Source organism: Antedon bifida, chromosome 5, assembly GCF_963402885.1.
Source record: "Antedon bifida chromosome 5, ecAntBifi1.1, whole genome shotgun sequence".
In the NCBI taxonomy this organism is placed as follows: Eukaryota; Metazoa; Echinodermata; class Crinoidea; order Comatulida; family Antedonidae; genus Antedon; species Antedon bifida.
The window spans coordinates 22,163,467-22,185,331 of NC_136230.1; the positions used below are offsets into that span (position 1 = coordinate 22,163,467).

General features: G+C 33.0%; 2 protein-coding genes across 2 annotated transcripts; both read right to left on the reverse strand.

Annotated features, from left to right (window-relative positions):
- Positions 1-568: 568 nt before the first annotated feature.
- On the reverse strand, positions 569-5,613 carry LOC144842016 (large neutral amino acids transporter small subunit 2-like). The gene is made up of 10 exons (XM_078698357.1): positions 5,177-5,613; positions 4,306-4,434; positions 3,507-3,603; positions 3,301-3,345; positions 2,819-2,942; positions 2,500-2,597; positions 2,048-2,144; positions 1,408-1,554; positions 985-1,162; positions 569-745 (listed from the first exon to the last, which is right to left on the reverse strand). Exons 1-10 carry the CDS (start codon positions 5,607-5,609, stop codon positions 678-680), a joined length of 1,416 nt encoding a protein of 471 aa, XP_078554483.1. The 5' UTR covers positions 5,610-5,613; the 3' UTR covers positions 569-677.
- A 4,143-nt stretch (positions 5,614-9,756) lies between these two features.
- LOC144842139 (asc-type amino acid transporter 1-like) lies at positions 9,757-21,772 on the reverse strand. Its single transcript, XM_078698520.1, has 10 exons — positions 21,134-21,772; positions 17,298-17,426; positions 16,578-16,674; positions 15,918-15,962; positions 13,443-13,566; positions 12,363-12,460; positions 11,918-12,014; positions 11,076-11,225; positions 10,670-10,847; positions 9,757-10,292 (listed from the first exon to the last, which is right to left on the reverse strand). The coding sequence occupies exons 1-10, from the start codon at positions 21,564-21,566 to the stop codon at positions 10,231-10,233; spliced, it is 1,413 nt and encodes a 470-aa protein (XP_078554646.1). The 5' UTR covers positions 21,567-21,772; the 3' UTR covers positions 9,757-10,230.
- Positions 21,773-21,865: the final 93 nt, after the last annotated feature.

The window sequence follows — 21,865 nt, forward strand, 5'->3', positions numbered from 1 at the left end:
AACTATGAAATCCTATTTATACTAGGACGATAAAGATCGACAGTATCTAGATAATTATATATATACTAGATGGTACGCTGGCTCGCGTACCGTCTAGGTCGTGCCCACAGATAGTATGTATTTCCGAATGTGCTCTTTCTCTCTCTACAAGAATGCGTCCTCTCTTGTTGGGATTACAAATGCGGAGATACAATGTTATAGCGCCGCCATCGCTAAGAGAAAAAAGTAATGCACACATGGAGGAATAAATAAATGTATTTTTTCCTCCATGAAATGTATTTTTTCCTCCATGATGCGCACGTTTAAGAAAGATTTTTCGCCATAAGACAACAACATTTGCTGCCAAGTGACATTTTTCTGCTAAGATGGTTTGATAAATTATTTGCTGAAGCATTTCTTAAATATTTCAGATTAAGCGAAAATATAAGCAAATATTGATAAATGCCATCCCTGGAGCTAACATGTTCAATATTGATGCCTTAAAGTGTATAATGCACTTATATTTCTCCGATTTTTTTGCTTTAAGCAATGGCAATGCTTTAAATTATTTTGTTATACTTTATCCTGCTTTATTTCCAAAGGTTTTCACTGCTTTTCTGCTTTATGTAGAAATACACATGATGATGATAATAGTTGAGTTATTGGTTGTTGAAGAGACTGAAATGTTCGTAATGCCTTTATTTCCTTTCTTCCTTATCTTCTGGTAGAGAAACTGTCAATATTTGAAAGAATCTAGTAACAAAACCTGAAAAAAGATTCAATTATTTCTAATTAATTTGAACTTACTTATTTATTTACTTAATTATTTATTAAGGCCTTCTTCTAGAATTTTCTAGGATTATCATTCTGTTCTTTAATTTGTTATGGAATGGTGGAGCGTAGGCATATCAACGGATGCTAAGACAATATTTACTCATTCGTTATATTGTGTATTAAAACCTACCGCCATTGTAAATATAAACATGTCAAGATGAATTACCGTACCAGATATCTTTCCGGCGAGTGCCACTTTGGTTCTTGGATACACGCCCAAGAGATAAGCGGGAATAACAGTCATGGTGAGGGCTAAGCCTACCAATGCTTCCATGGGAGCAGATACAGCAGCCAATATAATGCCACCAACATACGTAACTAATGCTATTATTGGAAATAGGATAGGAACCTGAATGAAAGGGAATATAATTGTTTTTAATCTGAGAATAAGAAAAATCATTCATGATGCATTTTCGGTTCACGAAAATATTGAAAATATAGATATGGTAAAATGAACTAGTGCTTTGACAGTAGGGCTTAAACAGTTTTAAAACTGTCAAACATTATCGTAAGAAAGATTTACGTAGTTTAAATAAGTAGTGCTAAAACCTCTAAATTAACATTTAATTATCATGAGTGATTTATCAATTATACCTTGAATGGTTTGTTGATATCCGGTCTGAACCATCTCAAGACAAATATTGTCGATAATGCTAATCCATCACAACAAGTACTAACAAACCCAAGATACGTGATTAATGTCCAGATATCAAAGAACAGATAAGCCAGTATCAAAATACACTGTAAATAATAAATGTTTATGAGTGTAATGGTACAAATAATGAACAAAAGTACTATTTACCGACCGTTCAATAGTGCGTACTATTGCACGCCATGCGACCCACAATCGTCCAATAAAATGACAGGAATGTATTTAGGTGTTATATAATAACTCATATACCGCATTGTATAACATGTATTTACCATGTTTTACCTGGGATTACAATTAAGTGTAACAAAAAAGACTACATTATTATTAAAGCCTATGTATTGTCCTCCAAAATTATCAAAAATAAAGATTTATAAAGTAAGACATGCAGTTTTAATGAAGTTATTAACTACCATTAGAAAAAAGATGATTTCACTTAATTGTAAAAGACAAAATAAACTATTATATTTTTTCAGGTAAATAATTTGTTGGCGATCCAATTTTATTTGGTCATTATGTGATTATTTTACATTAAAATAAAATATTCAATAACAAAAGTTTAAAAATGTATTTGTTTCTACATACACATATTATGATAGATCCGATTGGTGTCTTGTACTTAATACTGACCAGCGCAATCGATTCTGGAAACATTCCGTCTCGAGCAGTTGCGTAAAACGATCTGAAATGTTGAATAGTAGTAAGAAATAAGTCAAATCGCACAGCATACCTCTAAATAAGTACAATACCTGTATATAAGTTGTAGGCCTATGTTACTGATCTCTAAATTGATCGTGAATACGTGAGAAAAAACTGTGTACACGTATGCTTTTTTATATTATGGCCTGACGTTTGTGTGTTGTGGATAATGTGATTGCACAAAATGTTGCGTAGACAACGCCACGGTGCCATGATCAAATTTGTATTGACCAGGTTCTATTATTACGGGAAAGATACTGAAAATGTGTATGCAATTAAAAGAAAACAACTTTATTACATGAAATGAACCATTGTATCTGGATGTGTGTTATCCTTACCTAGGCGCCGACAGGAATCCGGTCATGGGCATCGCTGACAGTGACACTAAAATAGGTATTACCCAACGAAAAGAACCGAGTGTCTTTTCTGAAAATGTCTGAAATATTTGAAACACCATTTTACCTGATAAAGTTTAATATATGGTTTATCAAAAAGTATAATGGAAAATCCAGTGTCAAAAGTGACAATGCTTTTTTACCAAACTTAGAAATAATTGCTGTGATACAGTTAAAATCATGTGAAGCTGTTACGGAAATGTACTCATGTGAAGCCCACGTAAAACAATTTGATACAGAAAGAAAAAAGCAACATAATTACCACAGCCACAGCATTTGAAGCAAGCATCTCATTGGGTGTAAGCACAGCAAAATAGGCAAGGTTTGCCAATATATAAAGAAAGATTACCATAACAATCGAAATTATGGTAGCTTTTGGAAAATCCCTGAAATAAGTATTTACAGATACGATTCTAATTTAGTAATTAACACACTTGCTTATCTAGGTGAAATCATGGATCTGTTGCAGTATCAGTATTTTTCTTATGACCAACAGTACTGTAGGCACAACATTTTCAATTAATTAGAAATGATGGGTTTGTTTTTAATCCGATTAATTGGCATGTTGGGTGCTACTTTGTTCGATGTTGCATATATACCCAGAAGATAATTTAGATTCTGCCTAACACTGTTTACGCAAAATTCCGATTGATCCATGTCTTTTTACTAAAGAGTTGTTATCCTGTTATCTCTTCGAACTCTCGAATAATATGAATTTACTTGTTTTTAAGATAATTAGTGTACCTCTTAGGATTTCTGAATTCTTCTGTCATTGCCATCATATTGTCTCTGAAAAAAACAACACAAAAGCACGTGACTAATCTGTAGTACAATAATGACTGGAAAATTGATTGTTTTTCATAGGCGTTTAGCATTTCCAATATTGGAAATGCTATTCATACAAATACTCAAGTCAATATAAACTTGAAATGGGGTAATCTAAATCTTACCCTCCTCCATACGACCAAATTGCAGCGTAGTATGCCAATCCAAGTTTGGTCCAATTAATATTTTCAAAGGAATTTTCAAAGTTTCCACTTTGGTCACCTAGGGAAAATATAACAGTTTTTAGTATGATTACCTAACGAAGAAAAACGTCATATTACAGGCCTAATGATAATATAGAATGACCGATTGTGTTAACTTGGAGAATATTTTGTTTTACTTTTATGATATTTTGAATTTTATGCGCATCGTATATATATTTATCTCTTAGTGTACGTGAATTCTGTAATCCGATTGGTCAATATGTATGAGATATAATTTCGTAATACGCCAATTTACTCAGTCAAGCGGATTAGAAGGGTAATATATCTCGTATTACCTGTTTGATGTTTCTACGCGCGCGTTGTTTATGTATCGTTGAGCGCATGCGTAGTTGTGATTTCAACCATCGAATATGAACCCGTATTCGACGGTCCGTTAAAAAGCTAATCGTCAAGCAGATCAGAATTGCTTATATGTGTACACTAAGAGATAAAATCGTTGCACCCTGCTTGTTCTTGAACGTAGATATTTCCCGTATTCCGTGAACAAGCAGGGTGTAACTAATAATATTCGATGGAAAGCGATTCATTTACACGTTATAATAGTAAGATACGTAAAAATGTCACATAGTACGACTAAAATAGTACCAAATCAACTATCGTGAAACATAAAACAGCTTAGGGTGAAGCCGACAATGTCAGTTTTTAAGCATAATATAGGTGATTGAAATCACAGCTTAACTAGAATAATAATAACAATTACCGTTTATGCATAAATATACCAATCCAGTGATGATGATGATAGCCAGCGCTAGAATCTTTGCCGCCATTAAGAAGTTAACAGTTCCTTTAGAGACACGGACACTCACCGCATTCATAAAACCACAAAGCACTGTATAAACATTATAAAAAAAATAATACAATACATACATAAATACATACATACATCGTATAAGTACTTATATTATTTAATTCACCATTTACATTGTGTTGACTGATATAGAAATATAAAAGGATATTAATAAGTTTTCCAACATGTTTTAAAGGCAAAGCAGAAATATATGTATGGACGGAATTGTATACAGTAGGAATGAGCAGAATAATGTTTGTATGTCTCTGTTATGAACATTCTTCTAAATTGTATAGACCTACATCCGTCCAAATAAACAACATTTATTAGAATTGAAGATGTACCAAACCACATCATACACGTTGTATTACCCTGTACCCTACCCTTCAGAAAAAATGTTGTAAGTGCGCAGTTATAAATTGGCCTCATACCGTCACACGTGTTAATGTTAATTCCTAGGTTTAGAGGAGAATGCAGGAAATACCTTATTCAAACTTAACTGGTCAGTGTAATCGTTAACACATCAGATTGATGATATTTAATAAGCCATGTAAAATACCTCTGCCTAATGATCACGTACATTTTTCAGCGCGCCTACAATGACGAATGTTTCCAGGCGTTCTAAATTAAGAGAGTCTCAAATGAGATGACGCTTGGTTTCTGCTTGGACGCAACGAAGTCTATTCTAATCTAATATATCGTTCGACTTGCGTTGTGCCTATACTGTACGTCGTGTTGCGTACAAATATGAACCAAACCTAATAAAGGAAACAACACAACTTACTAGTTATTAATAGAGATACCAATTTTAGAGAAATTGGTGGAACATCACAATTTTCAAAAAACGGTGCTAAGATGTATTCGGAGAAAGTGAGAGTCCGAATTACCATTGATGCCGGATATCGTACACAAAAGACAAGCCATTGTAATGTAAATGCTGGAAAGTCACCATATATTTCACGAAGGTAATGGTACTGACCACCAAACTTGGGCATCGCCAATGCTAACTCCACCCAACATAAAGAAGAAAGGATTTCAATTATTCCGCAGAATATCCAAACAAAGAAAGAAAGTCCAACCGATCCAACATTCTGGAATACTCCTTTAGGCGAGATAAATATTCCAGAGCCTATAATGGATCCTATCGTTATTGATACAGCATCCAAAAGGCTAAGTTGAGGTAGGATTCGGTGTCTCTCCGATTGAATATCCGCCATTGTGCCACACACTGATAGGCCTAATGTAGATCTTCCAAATTTAAATCAACTATATTCTACTTCCTGAATGCATGTTTTTATATTAGAGAAACATAAATAATAATTGCTTTCTCTTTAAGGGTGTTGCCAATTTATGAAATTGTATCAACATAAAATATAATGCTTTTTTTATGAATCATAATAATAAAAAAGTACATACGCAACTTACTGCATAGACTTGATTTGGATAGTATCCCTTTTTTTATATGAGTTAGTGTTAGTGTTCCGACATAGATATTGTTATTTTTAAAAAGAAAAATTCAAATACAAACGATTGAATGTAAATTGTGCTATTTTCACATTCATTTTTGCTTATAATACACTGTTACTGTTAGACACAACACAGAAGAATAGTTCAAGATAATTCCTTGTCAATTTTGATGAACTCGGAAGTGTGGAAATTGTTTGTTATCATGACTTTCTGGTTTCACAGTTGGTTTTTAGTATGTGCCGTCACCTCTTGCCTCATTTTTAATTCGTATTAAAGGATAGCTGCTATTTGTCTTCAAATGATTTCGTTCTTTTTATAGATGATGGTCAATTTTTTCTTTTCTTTTTGTTGGCATGATTGGGTGATCTGTTCAATTTCAATTTTATTTTTAATAAATCTACGGCCAATTCCCAAGTGCAGTGCAAAATAAAGGTTACCGATTGCTGTTAAAGGCAACCTATTCACAACGGTGTTAATTTATAAAATATGATTTCTTGATTTCATACCACAAAGCCAAAGATCTGACACTGATATCTTATCGCATTTTACGGCATTGTATTTAGCTATATAATGCTCAATAAAATTTTAGTCATTAAAAAAGTAGTTTTTCTTTGTGTGCTGAATTAATCGAAATTAATATCATTATTTCTTATTGGAAACCTTTTGAATCAGTAAAGATACAGGTATTAGTTACTAATATACAAATCCACATAAAAATTCATTATTTGTTTTATATAACATCTAAATAGATTATTGTCATTTGAATCATATTAAATAAATGGTAGGCCTAGTCCTACTGTTGATTCACATTGAAACAGCAAGATTTGTATTTGTTTTTTTGTAAAATGTTCACATTGCAAAATAATTATATATACCTTTTTTTCTAATCTATTGAATATTATATTTCTTTGGATTTTACAAACGCATTTGTAGTTTTAAGTATGTTAACGAACGGCAAAAAAAAGGCCTAGACCTAGCTAGGCTAAAGTGGCAAAAGTAGGCCAGGCTAGAAAAGCAGCAATACCATTACGAAACTTCGACGATAAAACTTATCTAGTCTAATTCTGTTTTTTCCAACGATTCCACATCTTGTAGAGTTGTCAATTAATCAAAATCATACAAACGATCTACTGAAAGTACTTGTCAACTGGTTTAACCAAAAAGTTTTATTTATTTAATATCCATTTGAAACCAGATGAAAAAATGTTTTGAGAATGCTATTACATGTCTATTAAAAAATAATTTTAATACATTATTTTCCCAGGTAGGCCTATTGGACATGACAGTTATCAGAGGCGTGACTTTACGGCACACGTCGGGAGGAGAAAAATCTTCCGCAGTGTGTTGATTCGCGTCAGTTTCCTAATGTCTCTTCAGGAAATAAAAAGCTTACTTTTCCTTACCATATGCGCCTGCATGGTCTTTTACCTCCGTCATGTGTACACGATGCGGGTGACGGACGAACGGACGGACAACAGCTAAGTAAGCCATAAATGATATCACGATAAGACACTAACTTACAGCTAGCAACACACACACATAACGTCCTGTTCTATCACTATCATCATAAGAGAAATCAATAAATACAAAATAATGTATACCTTATAAGCCCTATTCTACGTCGGAAAATCCTCTTGCTTCGAAACACACATCTGACCTTCGCGGTTATGGAAGTAGGCCTACAATGATATCAGTGGACACGGGTCGTGCCTCTCATGGGACCCCTGTAAGTTGAGTCACTGCTGATGTGGCACATAAATTATTCACGCATAACGTATGCACGACGCCATCATCTACAGTACCAACTTTTCATCTAATAATTAGTCGTGTGCAAACGCGACTCTACAGCTCACTATGTCGGTCGGTCGGTAAACACCAACTAAAATTTGAGCACGCGACTGCCTTCTTTTACTTAAATTAAAAGGCCTAATAAAACAAATTCTTCAACAATAATGTAAATATAGGCCTACAGAGTATTTAACGAACATTTAACGAACATTATAAATAATAATTCCAAACATAAAATACAATGTTTTTCATAAATATGTTTTATTGATGATGTTAGTACAGTCTACTAGGTAAGATAGAGCCAGCGGATAGTAAAACAGCTCAAATGAAATAATCGCCAGATGTTGCTTTATTACACAATATTGTAGGCCTAATGCCAATGCTGGTAATTGCAGACTACAAATGCTTGATGCCGTCAATGTTAATTTGTTATTTTACTGTTTTTAATGTTTTAAAGAATTTTGTATGCGTGTTTTACCCTTTTATTTTCTATAAACAGGACCATATGTAAAACAGGTGATACATCTATATCCGATATGTTCTTATCCTTTATAGATATATAGACATTGAAAATCCTTGTTGATGCTGGTAAAGAAGACGGCAAGGTTTCATGTTCTTACGATATGAACATTACATAGATATGGATGAACATAATAATATTACAGTCAGTATCCAGTAACCATAAACTACACGAACCGACATGATTTTTCTTTTTAAATGTCTAAATTCAAAGTTTGATTGTAAATTTGTCTCCCAATTTCATATTCTTGTCCCTGTGCGTAAACTTCGTATTAATAATTAGTTAAAAGTGCAGTTTTCTCGTGTTAATGTATGTAAAAACGGTATTTTTTTGTCGGGTTGCCCATTCATATAATTCAATTTTTTCCTTACATAGATATTTTTAGTTATAATACTTCTGTCTTTAATGTCGTTTTTAATAATATATAAATCTGTTTGTTTTCCTTGTTCTTTTTTATGTAAATCAAATGTAGATTTTATGGCGATCCTGTTTGGTGTTTTTTTCTTGATACACTGTTAGATCTTGAATAAATATATAAATAAATAAATAAACCAGTAGTAAACGAATAGATAACTCAAATGACGGAATCGTCCCATTCCCCACGTTTTTTAGATCTAATTTAAGGTCACAAAAACCTTAATATAAAAATAAATACTATGATCATATTAAGAAAACGTGTTATCGTCTTTAAACGGTTATAAATGTGAAAAATAAGTCTAATCATTTAAGCGGCCCGCTATAAATCCCAACATTCATTGCGCGCGGATTGATATGTTCGTTTTTCTTCTGAGATTCACCCGTTTTTTATCAATCGTGAAAGAAGGCCAAAACAAATGGAAGAATCGTAACTTTTCATTACGATTTTTCCAGTTGTTTGTCATTGAATAACCGGGGTTGGCATTAATTTGTATTTTGTGCTTAAGCAAATAACTTAATCTTATTTATCAAACCGTCTTAGCAGAAAAAAATGTCTTAGGTAAATTTTACTTTGCACATGCGCAAAATTAAACTCTAGAGGGCAGCAAATTATGTCTTAAGACGAAAAATCCTTGCTTACGCACGCGCATTAGCTTTTTTCTCTTAGCGATGGCGGCGCTATAACATTTTATCGCCGTATTTTTACTCCCAACAAAAGAGGGCGCATTCTGGCTACTATTGTTTTTATTACTTGAAATAGAGAAAGAGCACAACAGTCGGAAATACATACGAAAATCATTCGCTCTAAACTTAGATCAAATCAACATTTATTTATTTTTATCAATGACAGCGACCCTTGGCAGCCGATACAATTTTCTAAAAGTTAGTCAAATGGGTCGTACCTATCCCGAAAATATTAGTTTTGCTCAGGCTTAGGCAAAATCAAGGATTTAAGGCAAAGTTAAGACGATTTTTTTGCTAAGTAAGTTTGATCAATCCGGCCCCTGGTTTAATGTTTTTACAGTAATGCATTATTTTTACAAAAGGTCAAAACTTGTAGGGAATGGAAGTTTAATTTCTTTCACAAATTCCACGAAGAGTAGCTAGCTGTAGAAAAACCACGGGGCAAATAATATCAACATTTGTAATTATAAAATTAAAAAACTGTCCAATCAAATAGACTTCTTTTATTCAGTAGATCTATTTCGTATTATTGTAATAATTATTAATTTGATTAATGTCTTAAATCAAAACCAGTTCTAATAGGCTAGATAGGACTACTATTTATAATGGAAGAAAAGAGAATTACAACGTGTATAATTAAGAGTACTAGTTCTATCAATCAATAATGTTGTTAATTATGTATGTAACACTAACAGCTGTACTACAAAAACAATTCTTGTTGGTATTAGATTCAACCTTGTTTCAATGGTCTACAAATGTATCTTGAATTTGGGTGAATTTGAATGTATTTAGGTATCACATTGTTTGATGTGTACATTATCCGCGTGACCAAGTTAATTAATATTCATTAATGAACTATGTGAAAATACAAAGGCATTTTTGCTGTAGAGCAAAATGTAATAATAACACTACACTAGCATCATTTAATAGTCCTACAAGCGAATACAGTAACATTTTTTTTTCTATTCTTCTTTTTCCTCCGGCGAAGACATCGTCAACATTTGGAACCAACGGGTAATTGATCCTATACATAATTATAGAAAAAAGTATGAACATATTCACTTCAGTCAAGGAAGTCTCATAAATATAGGCCAAGGTCTAAATTAAATGTCCTTATACAAGAACACAAAATATACTGGTATTGTAAAGTTAAATTAATTGATATTACCGTAATAAATATGTATATAAAATTTTAATATCATAGTTTATTTGCATAGAAATGGTAATTGTGGCTGTATCGAGTACAGCATATTGCTCTGGTTTTGATTGTTTAGGCCTAGGCCTACACAAGTGAATTAATTTTAATTTTGGATTACATAAGATTATATATAATATGCTAGTTTCTTTATTATAATAAAATGTTATCTATACAATCAACATAACAACAAATACTGATTTTACCTGATATCTTTCCCACCAGTGCTACCTTAGTTTTAGGGTAAACACCGATTAGATAGGCAGGAATAACGGTTAGCGTAAGAGCAAGGCCTACCAATGCATCCATTGGAGAAGATATGGTTGCCAAAACAACAGCACCAAATGACGTAGCTATTGCAGTTATGGGAAGTATTAGAGGAACCTTAAGGCAAATAATACAAACATTTATGTATGTTTCAAATAGTGTATCGTTAATTCCACTGTATATAATCGTAGAAAAAAAACCTTGTTTGCTGTTGAAGATATTTGAAAATAAATTGTGGATCTGTGGAACAGTCGTTTAGCCTACTCATAATGTATCATAATCAATATAATAACATTAATAAAAATGATGTTTTACCAATAAATCATTGTTAGAGTAGTAACGTACCATAAACGGTTTTTGAATGTCTGGTCTAAACCATCTCATAGTGAATATTGTTGATAGAGCCAAAGCATCACAAACGGCACTAACAAACCCAAAGTAGCTTAACAGTTTCCAGATGTCATTAACAAAGATATACATAATTGATAGAATGCACTATAGAAAAAATAAACACCAACTTACCCTGAGTAATGTAGCGTTAAATTTATGCAAGTATATATAATGCAAATTACAATGTAGACATTAGAATACCCTTTTACCATTAAAATAATAAAGTCAATTTCAAGCATTGTCTTGAAATGGACCAACAAGATTCCTTTAGTAGGCCTAATTATTACACGTGATTCTCGAAAACCTTTCAATGCCTTTTTGGTAATTTTGAGACTAAATAAGTGTATTGAGGCCTTTCACACGCACCCAAACTACTGCAGGAGGGCTTAGTAACCGGAAGTTGTTAAACGGAAAATTTTTACCTCGAGTGTACAGGGGCGGACGCAGGGGTGTTACCCTAGAGGCCCGGACAACACCCTTAATTTTGTACTAAATGTCTTTTTCTGCCACTAAACTGAAATTTAGATCCCATTACATCATACAAATAGGAAATCTGAATCTGAAAGAACCTAAAATCGATAGACTCAAATTATATTACATTTTACTATCGCAGAACATTGGGACAGTTATGGCGAATGACTGAAACGGTTAAAAAATAGTTTTTGCATTATTTATGTGTTCCTCATTAAGCATTGTGTAAGTTTTTAAGCCATGAAATTTAAGTTTTTGAGCAGTCGTACTATCATCAATTGTTTTGCGACGAGAATATAAACGCAATGTTGCTAACTTAAACTTACGCATACGACAATTGATCCAACTGGAGTTTTGTGTTTTATGCTGATCAAGGCTATCATTTCAGGAAACATACCATCTCTTGCAGTTGCATAGTAAGCTCTGGAATGAAATAAGAGAATATTATTGTTATTGCTTGACAAATCACACTACATTCCTCATTCATAACAGTTAACAGTGTTAAAATGATTGTACAGGTTTCATGATAAATGACATTTCGACCAATATTTATAATTAGAAAAAAAAATAACTGAATGAAATCGACCTTGGTTAGGTTTTCGATTATGATGGCCATTTTTATAGATTTAGTGTTGTCATAAAACAAAATAGACAGCTGTGTTACCTAGACCAAGGCAATGACAATTTCTTCTCTCGCTGGAACCAGACGTAAGCTCTTAATAAATATGGGATCACTAATGGTGATTACAGACTGAGTTAGGAGTACTTTACCTGGGTTGTGACAAGAATGATGTCATAGAAGTTGTTGAGATTGCAACAAAGACTGGTATCAACCAACCAAAGGAGCCAAGAGTTTTCTTGGCGAATGTCTAAAATAAAAACAATATAGGTAGTTGAAAATATAACTACTTTAACGATTAGACTTATATAAGGCTATGAAGCCGTTTACGTTTTCATATTACAGTCAGTAGGCCTACAGTAGGCCTAAACGTTTTTGACATGAATTTCCATTTGATCGTACAGGTCTGTTTGTGAATTGTAAACATCTCAGATCTTATGTTTTATATGCGGTATGTAGAGAATCAAACTATGTCCTACTAAAATAATGTACTTTTACAACGCGTCCTACAATACTAATATAGGTAAATCTGTTTTATTTAGATATGTTTACCTGAAAATAGTGACATTTTGAAATATTTGTGAAATTTTAACAATATTTAAATTTATAAATATGCCAGGAATTAATACTTTTCAACATAAACATTAAGACGGGTAGGACTTTTAGCGCCCAAGGGTTTTTAGACATTGCTTTTCTTTCTTTTCCCTGAATTGTAGTTGGATGAATACGGTAGTTAACGTTAGTGAAATAAATGATAGTGTAGTATTCTCTTTTCCAGAAAAAACAAGGCCAACAGCCATAAGTCGCGTGCTCTCAGAAAAAAATAAACTTTCAAAAAGTAATGTACTTTAAAACTTTTCTGTACATCAAAACAGTTCAAAAAGTACAGAAAAGCGATAAAACGCATAGTGATACCGGACCGACAGACAGACCGACAGACCGACTGACCGACATAGTGAACTATAGAGTCGCGTCCACGCGACTAAAAACAGACCTGTACGATACTATTTTAAAGATATTATAATATAATAACTAACGTATAGTCTGCCAATATCTAAACAAATATTTGCTGTACTATTATTATTTGATTCTCGCTGGCTACTCAAAAACTGGCAAGGGCCCGTAATTTTAGTTACGTGTCCTAGTTATGTGTATTTATTTTATCAGACATCATGTATTATGATAGATCAACACATTTCCTTAATATGTCTAATACAATGAGTCACACTTACTACGGCTACAGCATTTGAAATCAACATTTCATCGGGGGTGAGTACAGCAAAATAGGCGACGTTTGCCAATAGGTACAGGCAAATAACCATGATACTAGAAATAAAAATTGCTCGTGGAAAATCTCTGTATGAAAATATAAACAAAAATACCATTGTTTAAAAAACAATATAACTAAATACCCATCTATAAAATGGTTTACACGTGTGCTAAATCAATTTGTAAATAATTATCATGGTGACGGTAACCAATGACGTAAATCAAATTTGAATTTGTTTTACATATAATTATTATATTATTAAGAAAAAGTAGAGTAGACAAAATTGTAGATGATTGTCGTAGTCAATTAATTAATTATGCATATCAATGTTTAATTAAAGTGAAATGTATTGTTTTAAGGTTTTCATAGCGAAATCAAATGTTGATAATATAAAGTTTGCGATACACCACGTGTCCTCGTGAATGAGAATGCAGTCCAGGAAACTGTTAATATAAGTGGGATAGGCAGGGACTGGTGTGAAAGCTAAACACAACAGCAAGTGAAATGAATATTGCATTATTAAATCATTATATTATTATTTATGCTTATCAAATTGTTCTCTACCATCATTTTAGGACTATGCCATATTAGGAACCAATATACACTCTTTAAAAAAATTCATCCTAAATGCCTAACTATTTCCGCCGTTGATTTTTTTGGAGAATCATTATTTTATGTGTTATTTCTTGTATTATTATTGTTCCGATAGCTTCTCCTGGATAAACTGAATGATAAACTTAAACTGAATAAATAAACAATAAATATTTAAATATGACGTTAAAGTATATGTTATTTTACTGTATTATCTATTGCAAACAATTGTTGTGACATCTTTCTGTAAGTTTTCTAAATATAGTATCGTTAGACCTAACATCATTGATTACAACCATCCACTTTTGATCGAAGTTAATTTGTAACGTACCTTATGTCATGTAATTACCTACATATCAGGAAGGCAAGGAGATTGTTTTGTAAAAAGTTTCCTCCACGTTGCATGGAAGTAGGCCTATAGCATGTTTGGTTATTAATTATTAATCACCATTGAGCGATTTAACAATCACTGTGGATATGAAGTTGAATGTAAATCAAACCAATCACAAACCAATCTGTAATTGGGCGCAAAAGAAAATTAAACTTGGAACATGCGGGCATTATGTTTGTTGTTGATTAGGCAATACATTGTTGTAGTGTAAGATAATCAGAAAAGACGAAAATCATGTTCTTTTTTTATGTTGATGTACAAACTATTTTTGATAAAATAGGGCATATGAGAGTAAAAAGAAAAAATAATAATTAGGATAAAAAAGGAGAAAGAAGGTGTATGTCATTTTCCTTTGATTTGCATAGACAACTAATAGTAAAACCAGGTTTGCGGTAGCCCTTTACCATGTGTTTCTTAACTCTGGAATAAAGTAAAGTTAAGAAGATCTAAAATAATACATGGAGTAAATTCGTTTATTTGATCCTGGTTTTAGCGTAATACAATAATTTATACTTAAGCCTATTCGATTTATACAATCTATATATTTACTGAATTAAAAAAAACATATTTGTAAAAACACATATTTGATTTGATAATTTATAACTTGTATAACTGCTGTACCGTATTTTATCATGCTACATATTTGTTTTTGGTTATTTATACCAAACAGTTTATTAAGTCTAATAGTAGAACATAAACGAAAGCATGAGTAACATATCAAAATAACTACACATTTTCATGAATAATTGAGAATAATTAAGAAATACAGACACTGCGCACGTGAAATGGATGTTTTCATAATTACAACGTTTTAATAGTTTTGTTTTTACAGGTTATATTCTATTCTAGATGAACATTTTTTTAAGCTAAACGTCTTTTATCTCTCACTTCCTTTTGTCAATGACGAACTGTTGGACACTTGTTGGACAGCCGAATAATAACTTAAATGATTAATATTTAAAACTTGCTAGGATATTACGATTTGGCTTCATTAATGAATAATTAATATTTCTATTTTATCTTTAGGCCTATTGCCAAAAACATTATTAGTCGCGTGCAACGCTACTCTACAGCTCACTATGTACATAGTGAGTTGGTCTATATATGGTCTAGATATGGCCTCGTTATGACTCTACAGCTCACTATGTCCATAGTGGTTGGTCTATGGTCTGGATATGGCTTTGTTTACAATAATGAACAACACGCACGCACACACGTATTTCACTTTTTTACAAGCGGTATATTATTTCTCAAAGTTGTCGTACAACCACCGCACAGCCAGTACTCGTACAGAAAGCACGTCTATGGACAATGAACAACCTGCAGTATTGAGTCTAATGATACAGCATGTTTTTTTTTCGATAATCACAAAACCGTACGTGGTTATCAAGTGGATCGAAATCTTTATTCAAAGATTTATAACAATAAGTTCAAAAAATAATAATACAATATCACCTTTTGGGATTCTTAAATTCTTCAGTCATAGACATCACTGTATCTCTAATTAAAGAAAAAAAAGTTATTCAGATATAAATATTTAATCTATATGCATCATTTGTGTTTAAAATAATATTTTAAAAAAACATTTTTTTCATTGGCCATTAAATATCTAATTTAATGTAATGTCTTAAAGTGTTAAACTGCATTTGTAGAATTTTATTTATTATTATACCATGTTATAGGCCTACTTTGTAAGTACCTTACGTGATGGATGAAAGCATTTGAATTAAATGCATTTTGCAACAGTTTCATACATTATTCATAATTCTGCCTTTATAACACGTTGAGATACGAAATAATAGTTCCTCCTGCACTATCATTTAATGGAAATGTTACTGTCAAAAGGACCAACTTGCGTCGGAAGCTAGGCCACAATTAGCCTATTGGTCATTATCGAAGGAATTGTGCTTTGTACTTTGAAAATAAAAGTTGGCCATGCCACTGCGCTTCTTATTCGGGATGCATATTAACATGTATTTGAATAAAAACAGATATTCCCTAGAAACCAATCGTTACACCGTCAAGATAAAGGATGTGTGTACCACGAATCAGATTCATGTGAATTGCGCTAAGGCAAATCTCTTCCACCACTAAAATCTGTAATGTTAATCTTACCCTCCGGAATACGACCAACTTGCGGCGTAGTATGCTAGGCCAAGATTAGCCCACTTGATATTATCAAACGAATTCTCAAAGCTTACAACTTGGTCACCTGTAGCAACATTATTATTGATAAACTAATTAAACTTCGATAATACACAATACATGGGAAACTTTTAACTAAAAAACAGATTTTAACAGATATGAGGAGTAGCATATTGATAATGAATAAATGTGGAATTGATCGAAGTCAAAGACTATTGGCATTTGCATATTGTTCTTAGGGTGTAGAGAGAAGTACTTTCCCATGCTAGACACACTAATCTGCACGTGTTTTCTGTTGTCTTAGTTTCCTGGTACTCAATTTTATGGAAATTTAATAATGTGTTCAGTATTATATATCAATATGTCTATCACACTATCCAGTTTCAAATTAAATTAGGATACTTTAGTATTTATTTCAATAATGATCTAAAAAAAGTATAAATTTGTCTGAATTAAGAATCGTTAATAGGTAATAATTTATGGAGTGTATCATACATACAGTATTATTCGGTATTATTAATTTTATGGAAATAGCATTTTCACTGCCCTTTGTGTAGCATATTCCTTGGTAACATGTGCGATTTGTCACACAACTTGTGTCGTTATTAATTGAGTGAATTTGGTTTAATTAGTTTTAAAATAATAACCAGGTCTTAAAAATCGTGGTGAATTGAATTACTTTAATCTTACCCTTTGTAAATAGAAAAATCAGGCCAGCAATTATGACGATTGCAAGTGCTAATATTTTGCATGCCATCAATACGTTGACAACACTCTTAGCAACTCGAACACTTACAGCGTTGATGTATCCACACATAGCTGCGAAATAAAAAAAACAGTAATGTTTACAAAATTACAATCATACGTCTTAAATTGATAAACTCAGCATACTTGCATGATGGAGTACTTTATTTAGTAGGCCACACGCAACTAAGAAAACAACATGCTAATGAATACGAATTATATACGTATAATTAATTTTAAAGAATCCACTGTCTTCATCGTATTGAGAAACTTTCCAGAGAAACATTTTCAACATCGTAGTTTATTTATCAGTGATTTAAGCATGATTGAAATCGTCGAATTCCCAATACACATATTATATTCTGCCATCAGAAAAGGGTTTACAGCACATATCTTTACAGTAAAAATTGAAGAGTTCCATGTTTAATAATCTGAAAGTAAGAGATTGAGCAGTTATACTACGTACTAATTACACTAGGTCTCGAAGTAGAGTGGTCAGTTATTTTCTACGCCGCCTTATCCTCCCTAGAATTTTTCAACTAGATACTAATTTACAGCTGAGTGGACTGATTATTTCCTATTATCGGAAACTGTATGATATCCAACCACTCGGCTATTATACCCTAATACCATAACTTTACAGTAGACATAAAAAAAAACTACTAATAAACACACGTCAGGCCTACTTACTAATCAAAAGAAATGATAATATCTTGATTCCAACTGGCGATACATTACAATGATGCAAAAATGGCAACCGAGATACGTATTCTGCAAACAGGGTCACCTTAACAGCAACGCCTGCTGGATACAATACACAAAGTGACAGCCATTGGAAGACAAATCCAGTAAAGTTTCCATAGATGTTCTTAAGATATAGATATTCTCCGCCAAATTTAGGCATCGACAATGCAAGTTCAACCCAGCACAGGATAGTGAAAAGAGCTGTAATTCCACAAATTATCCATACACAAAATGATAATCCAACTGAGCAAGTATTTTCGAAAACACCTTTAGGCGACAGAAAAATACCAGAGCCAATAATCTTTCCTATAGTTAATGATATGGCGTTCAATAGGGTAAGTTGCGGTACAATTCTATGCCGAATTCTTCTCTTTTCTACCATACTTTCCGATGCTAACAACAAAACGTATGCACTGACCAAATATTAAACACCAAATGTATCCAGAGTTGATTCATTTTGATTTATGCGGATTTTTTTATCACGATCAATCAATTTTTTATTTGCATTATTTTACGGTTGGTCAGGTTTCTTCATGACCACGTGGTAGGACATACAGTAAAATAATAAATAAATTTAACGAATGCCAGAAATGGAAACGTTTTCATGAGGTTCTGGGTAAATCACACTCAACCCCGAGCCTCTTTACCTTCATACGAGTTTTCAACACGAACGTCTTCATTATGTTCTAGCCAATACTCCAGTGAGTTTAAGAAGAGGGAACCACAAACCTATTCTTATTTTTTGAATAGTATAACATGTCTTAAAGTTAGTGGTTCAGTGTGGCTCTACGCGGGCACTTTAAGCTCCTGTGGCCGTATTCACCAATCTCACTTAGGCTAAGGGAAAATACTTACCCTTAAAATTTAAGAATTTCCTTAACAAAGGGAAACACTTAAGGGGTATTCACAAATGAGTTAAGGGATTCACTTACCTAAGGAAAACACTTAATTTAAGGGTAAAACTTGAGGGAAAAATAATCATAAATATTCATGAGTTGTCCCATTGTCCAATCACAGAGGATTTAATTCCCCTATGGTCCAATCACTTTCCTCTCTAAAACTAATTTGCATATTTAAAAATAGAGTAAGGAGATTGGGGAACGGGGGACGGGGAGAAAGTGAGTGGACGTGACGATGATCAATAAAAAGAAAATGGCAGTCAAAACAAAAACAAGTATTAAGTAAATGAATTAAATTTGTATGAGGATCAAGAAAAATAGGTCTAGCCTAGATGCTACTAACAAACCAACATTCTGTGCAGGCCTAAACCTGTCTGTATTGAGGCATATGCATCCTAGGCTGGTTACTGGGCAGACCAACAGGGGGCCTAGCCTAGCCTACTACTAGACTGGGGCTAATTAATTCTATTACAACGAAATGAGAAGCCATCTTCTACGAAAATAATGGCAGTCAAAATAAAAAAAAATAAATGAATATATAGGCCTAGACTAATTTGTATGGTGAGGATCAGCAAAAAAGGTCTAGATGCTACTCAAACCAAACATGAATCCTAGGCTGGTTACTGGGCACACCAATAGGGGGCCTAGCATCTCTACCTAGCCTAGACTGGGGCTATCTACAAGTAGGCATAGTACTCGTACTCGTACTCTTGATTTAAGGGAAATTCTTAGGATTTAAGGGAAATATCTCACTTAAGTGTGATTGGTGAATACGGCCACTGGCTCCCACATTTCGTAGCGCGACGCAACAGTATTAGCAGACAAAACTTCTGTTTTGCCCGAAGAAGCTTGTCAAGTAAATTAATGAAGTATAATTCTTATCTAACATTATTGTCATCAGATAGTAGTACTAACCCCAACCTATTCTGGTCATGGTTAAAAAACAGAGAATTAAAATCCAGTTCCTACGATTACCAATTATATTGACGAAGTTGCGGCGAAAACTCTACAAGCCAAAGATAGCACGTGGAAAAATGATTTGGTTTCTAATTTCACAGATCACGGGTGATCGAATAATATCGTATGTTATTACGGTATTTTTATACCATATTATATTGATGATATACATTTTGTCCACTGTGGTGTACAGTATATGGTTATCGTATAAGGGCTACATAATACTCACTCCTGAGGACGATCAAAGTATATTGATCGAAACGTCGAGAAACTCAACAGTTCTTTTCAGAACTAATACACGTGGTGTACCGCAAACTTTATATCAACATTCGATTTCGCCATGCAAACCTTCAAACAATATATGGCTACATAATACGAATATATTATCCATTACAACATATCGACATTGACGTGAAGTTGTATACCTCCTATTTTTAATGACGTCAGAGTTACGCAACGTGATTTACGCGCGATTTTACGTATTTTAATGATTGATCATAGATTAAACACCAAAAGTCATTTTTATTGACACTCGGTGAAAATGTAATTCATATCAAGGGTCAAGTTTCTCTCGAGTAAAAATTGCTTGTTTCACACAAAGTTATACGCGCACGTGCATTTAAAATGTTGAAATGCGCAAAATTAATTTCTAATCAATTTTATACACGTTTCATGACATTTTTGAGCATTAAAAAAAATGCGCACGGCGCGTAAATACTGCAATTACTTGTATACATTCTGTGATAAATTACATTCATTTTTATGAACTTCAGTGCAAAATAATGACGCACGTGCACATTAATCTTTAAAAATGGCTAATGCAAAATTATAAAAAAATGTGCCTCAATAGTGAACAACAATTATTTTACTTATTATAAGTTATAGATATGAATTCATGGGTTGTGACGTCATCGTATGGCCACTCGAATTTTTAAAATAGGGAATTTTCCTTTCTATGCTAGTTAATTAAATTTGAACATCATTTTTCTCATATTTTAGTATTTTGTAATCTAGTTACCATTATTATCATTATAAAAGAATGAAACTTTAATTTAAAGGTTGTAAAAGTAATCAACACGGATTGGCCATTAGAATAAATATGAATGAACGTTCCTCTTTGTAATTTGTTTTTCTTTAAATCTTTTTTATTAGCATAATTTGACAACCAAAATAAATACTTACACAGCATAATAAGTGCTATAATGTTGAGACACATTTTTGGTATTTCACACTGGTGAAAAAATGGCGTCAAAACATATTCGGAAAACGTGAGAGAACTAATCGCAACGGCTGCCGGGTACATTACACACAGTGATAACCACTGGAAGACGAATCCTGGAAAGTTGCCATAGATGTTCCGGAGATATAGATATTCTCCGCCAAATTGAGGCATCGCCAATGCGAGCTCAACCCAGCACAGGCTAGTGAAAAGAGCTGTAATTCCACAAACTATCCACACAAAAAATGAAAGTCCAACCGAACCGACATTTTCAAAAACACCTTTAGGAGAGATAAATATACCAGAGCCTATGATGACGCCTGTCGTTAATGATACAGCGTTTAACAGGCTCAGTTGCGGTACAATTCGATGGGCTTCCGACACTTTACTTGTCATTATTGCCTTGCAGTTCGGGTCTAACTTTTGTTAATAACTTTCAAACGTTGAAACTGCCAGTATATATTATCCAATTCTAGGTTGAGTCATTCTGACTTGCTATATTTGCGTCGACGTTTTTTTTTTCTTTTATTATAGTGATTCCATTTAAAAGTGTTGACCCTCTCTTCTGCTCTGTACTATTACTACTACAATTGGTAACCGAACCATGTTGAATGTCTCGCTTGGTTGGTTTTTTGGCATGTGTCTGTGTTGGCTTATAATAATTACAATTTAAATAACACAGGTGATCATATAAT

Bases quoted from the DNA above. Each gene is read 5' to 3' on its own strand.
- LOC144842139 (XM_078698520.1), bottom strand. From the start codon at position 21,566: ATGACAAGTAAAGTGTCGGAAGCCCATCGAATTGTACCGCAACTGAGC. The intron at 12,461-13,442 runs GTAAGTGTGACT...TTTTTATTTTAG, and splicing joins TTTCAAATGCTGTAGCCGTA to ACATTCGCCAAGAAAACTCT. The intron at 10,293-10,669 runs GTAAAATCAGTA...AATTATGTATAG, and splicing joins ACTGGTGGGAAAGATATCAG to GATCAATTACCCGTTGGTTC.
- LOC144842016 (XM_078698357.1), bottom strand. From the start codon at position 5,609: ATGGCGGATATTCAATCGGAGAGACACCGAATCCTACCTCAACTTAGC. The intron at 2,598-2,818 runs GTAATTATGTTG...CAAATATTTCAG, and splicing joins CTTCAAATGCTGTGGCTGTG to ACATTTTCAGAAAAGACACT. The intron at 2,145-2,499 runs GTAAGGATAACA...TCAACATTTCAG, and splicing joins GGATTCCTGTCGGCGCCTAG to ATCGTTTTACGCAACTGCTC.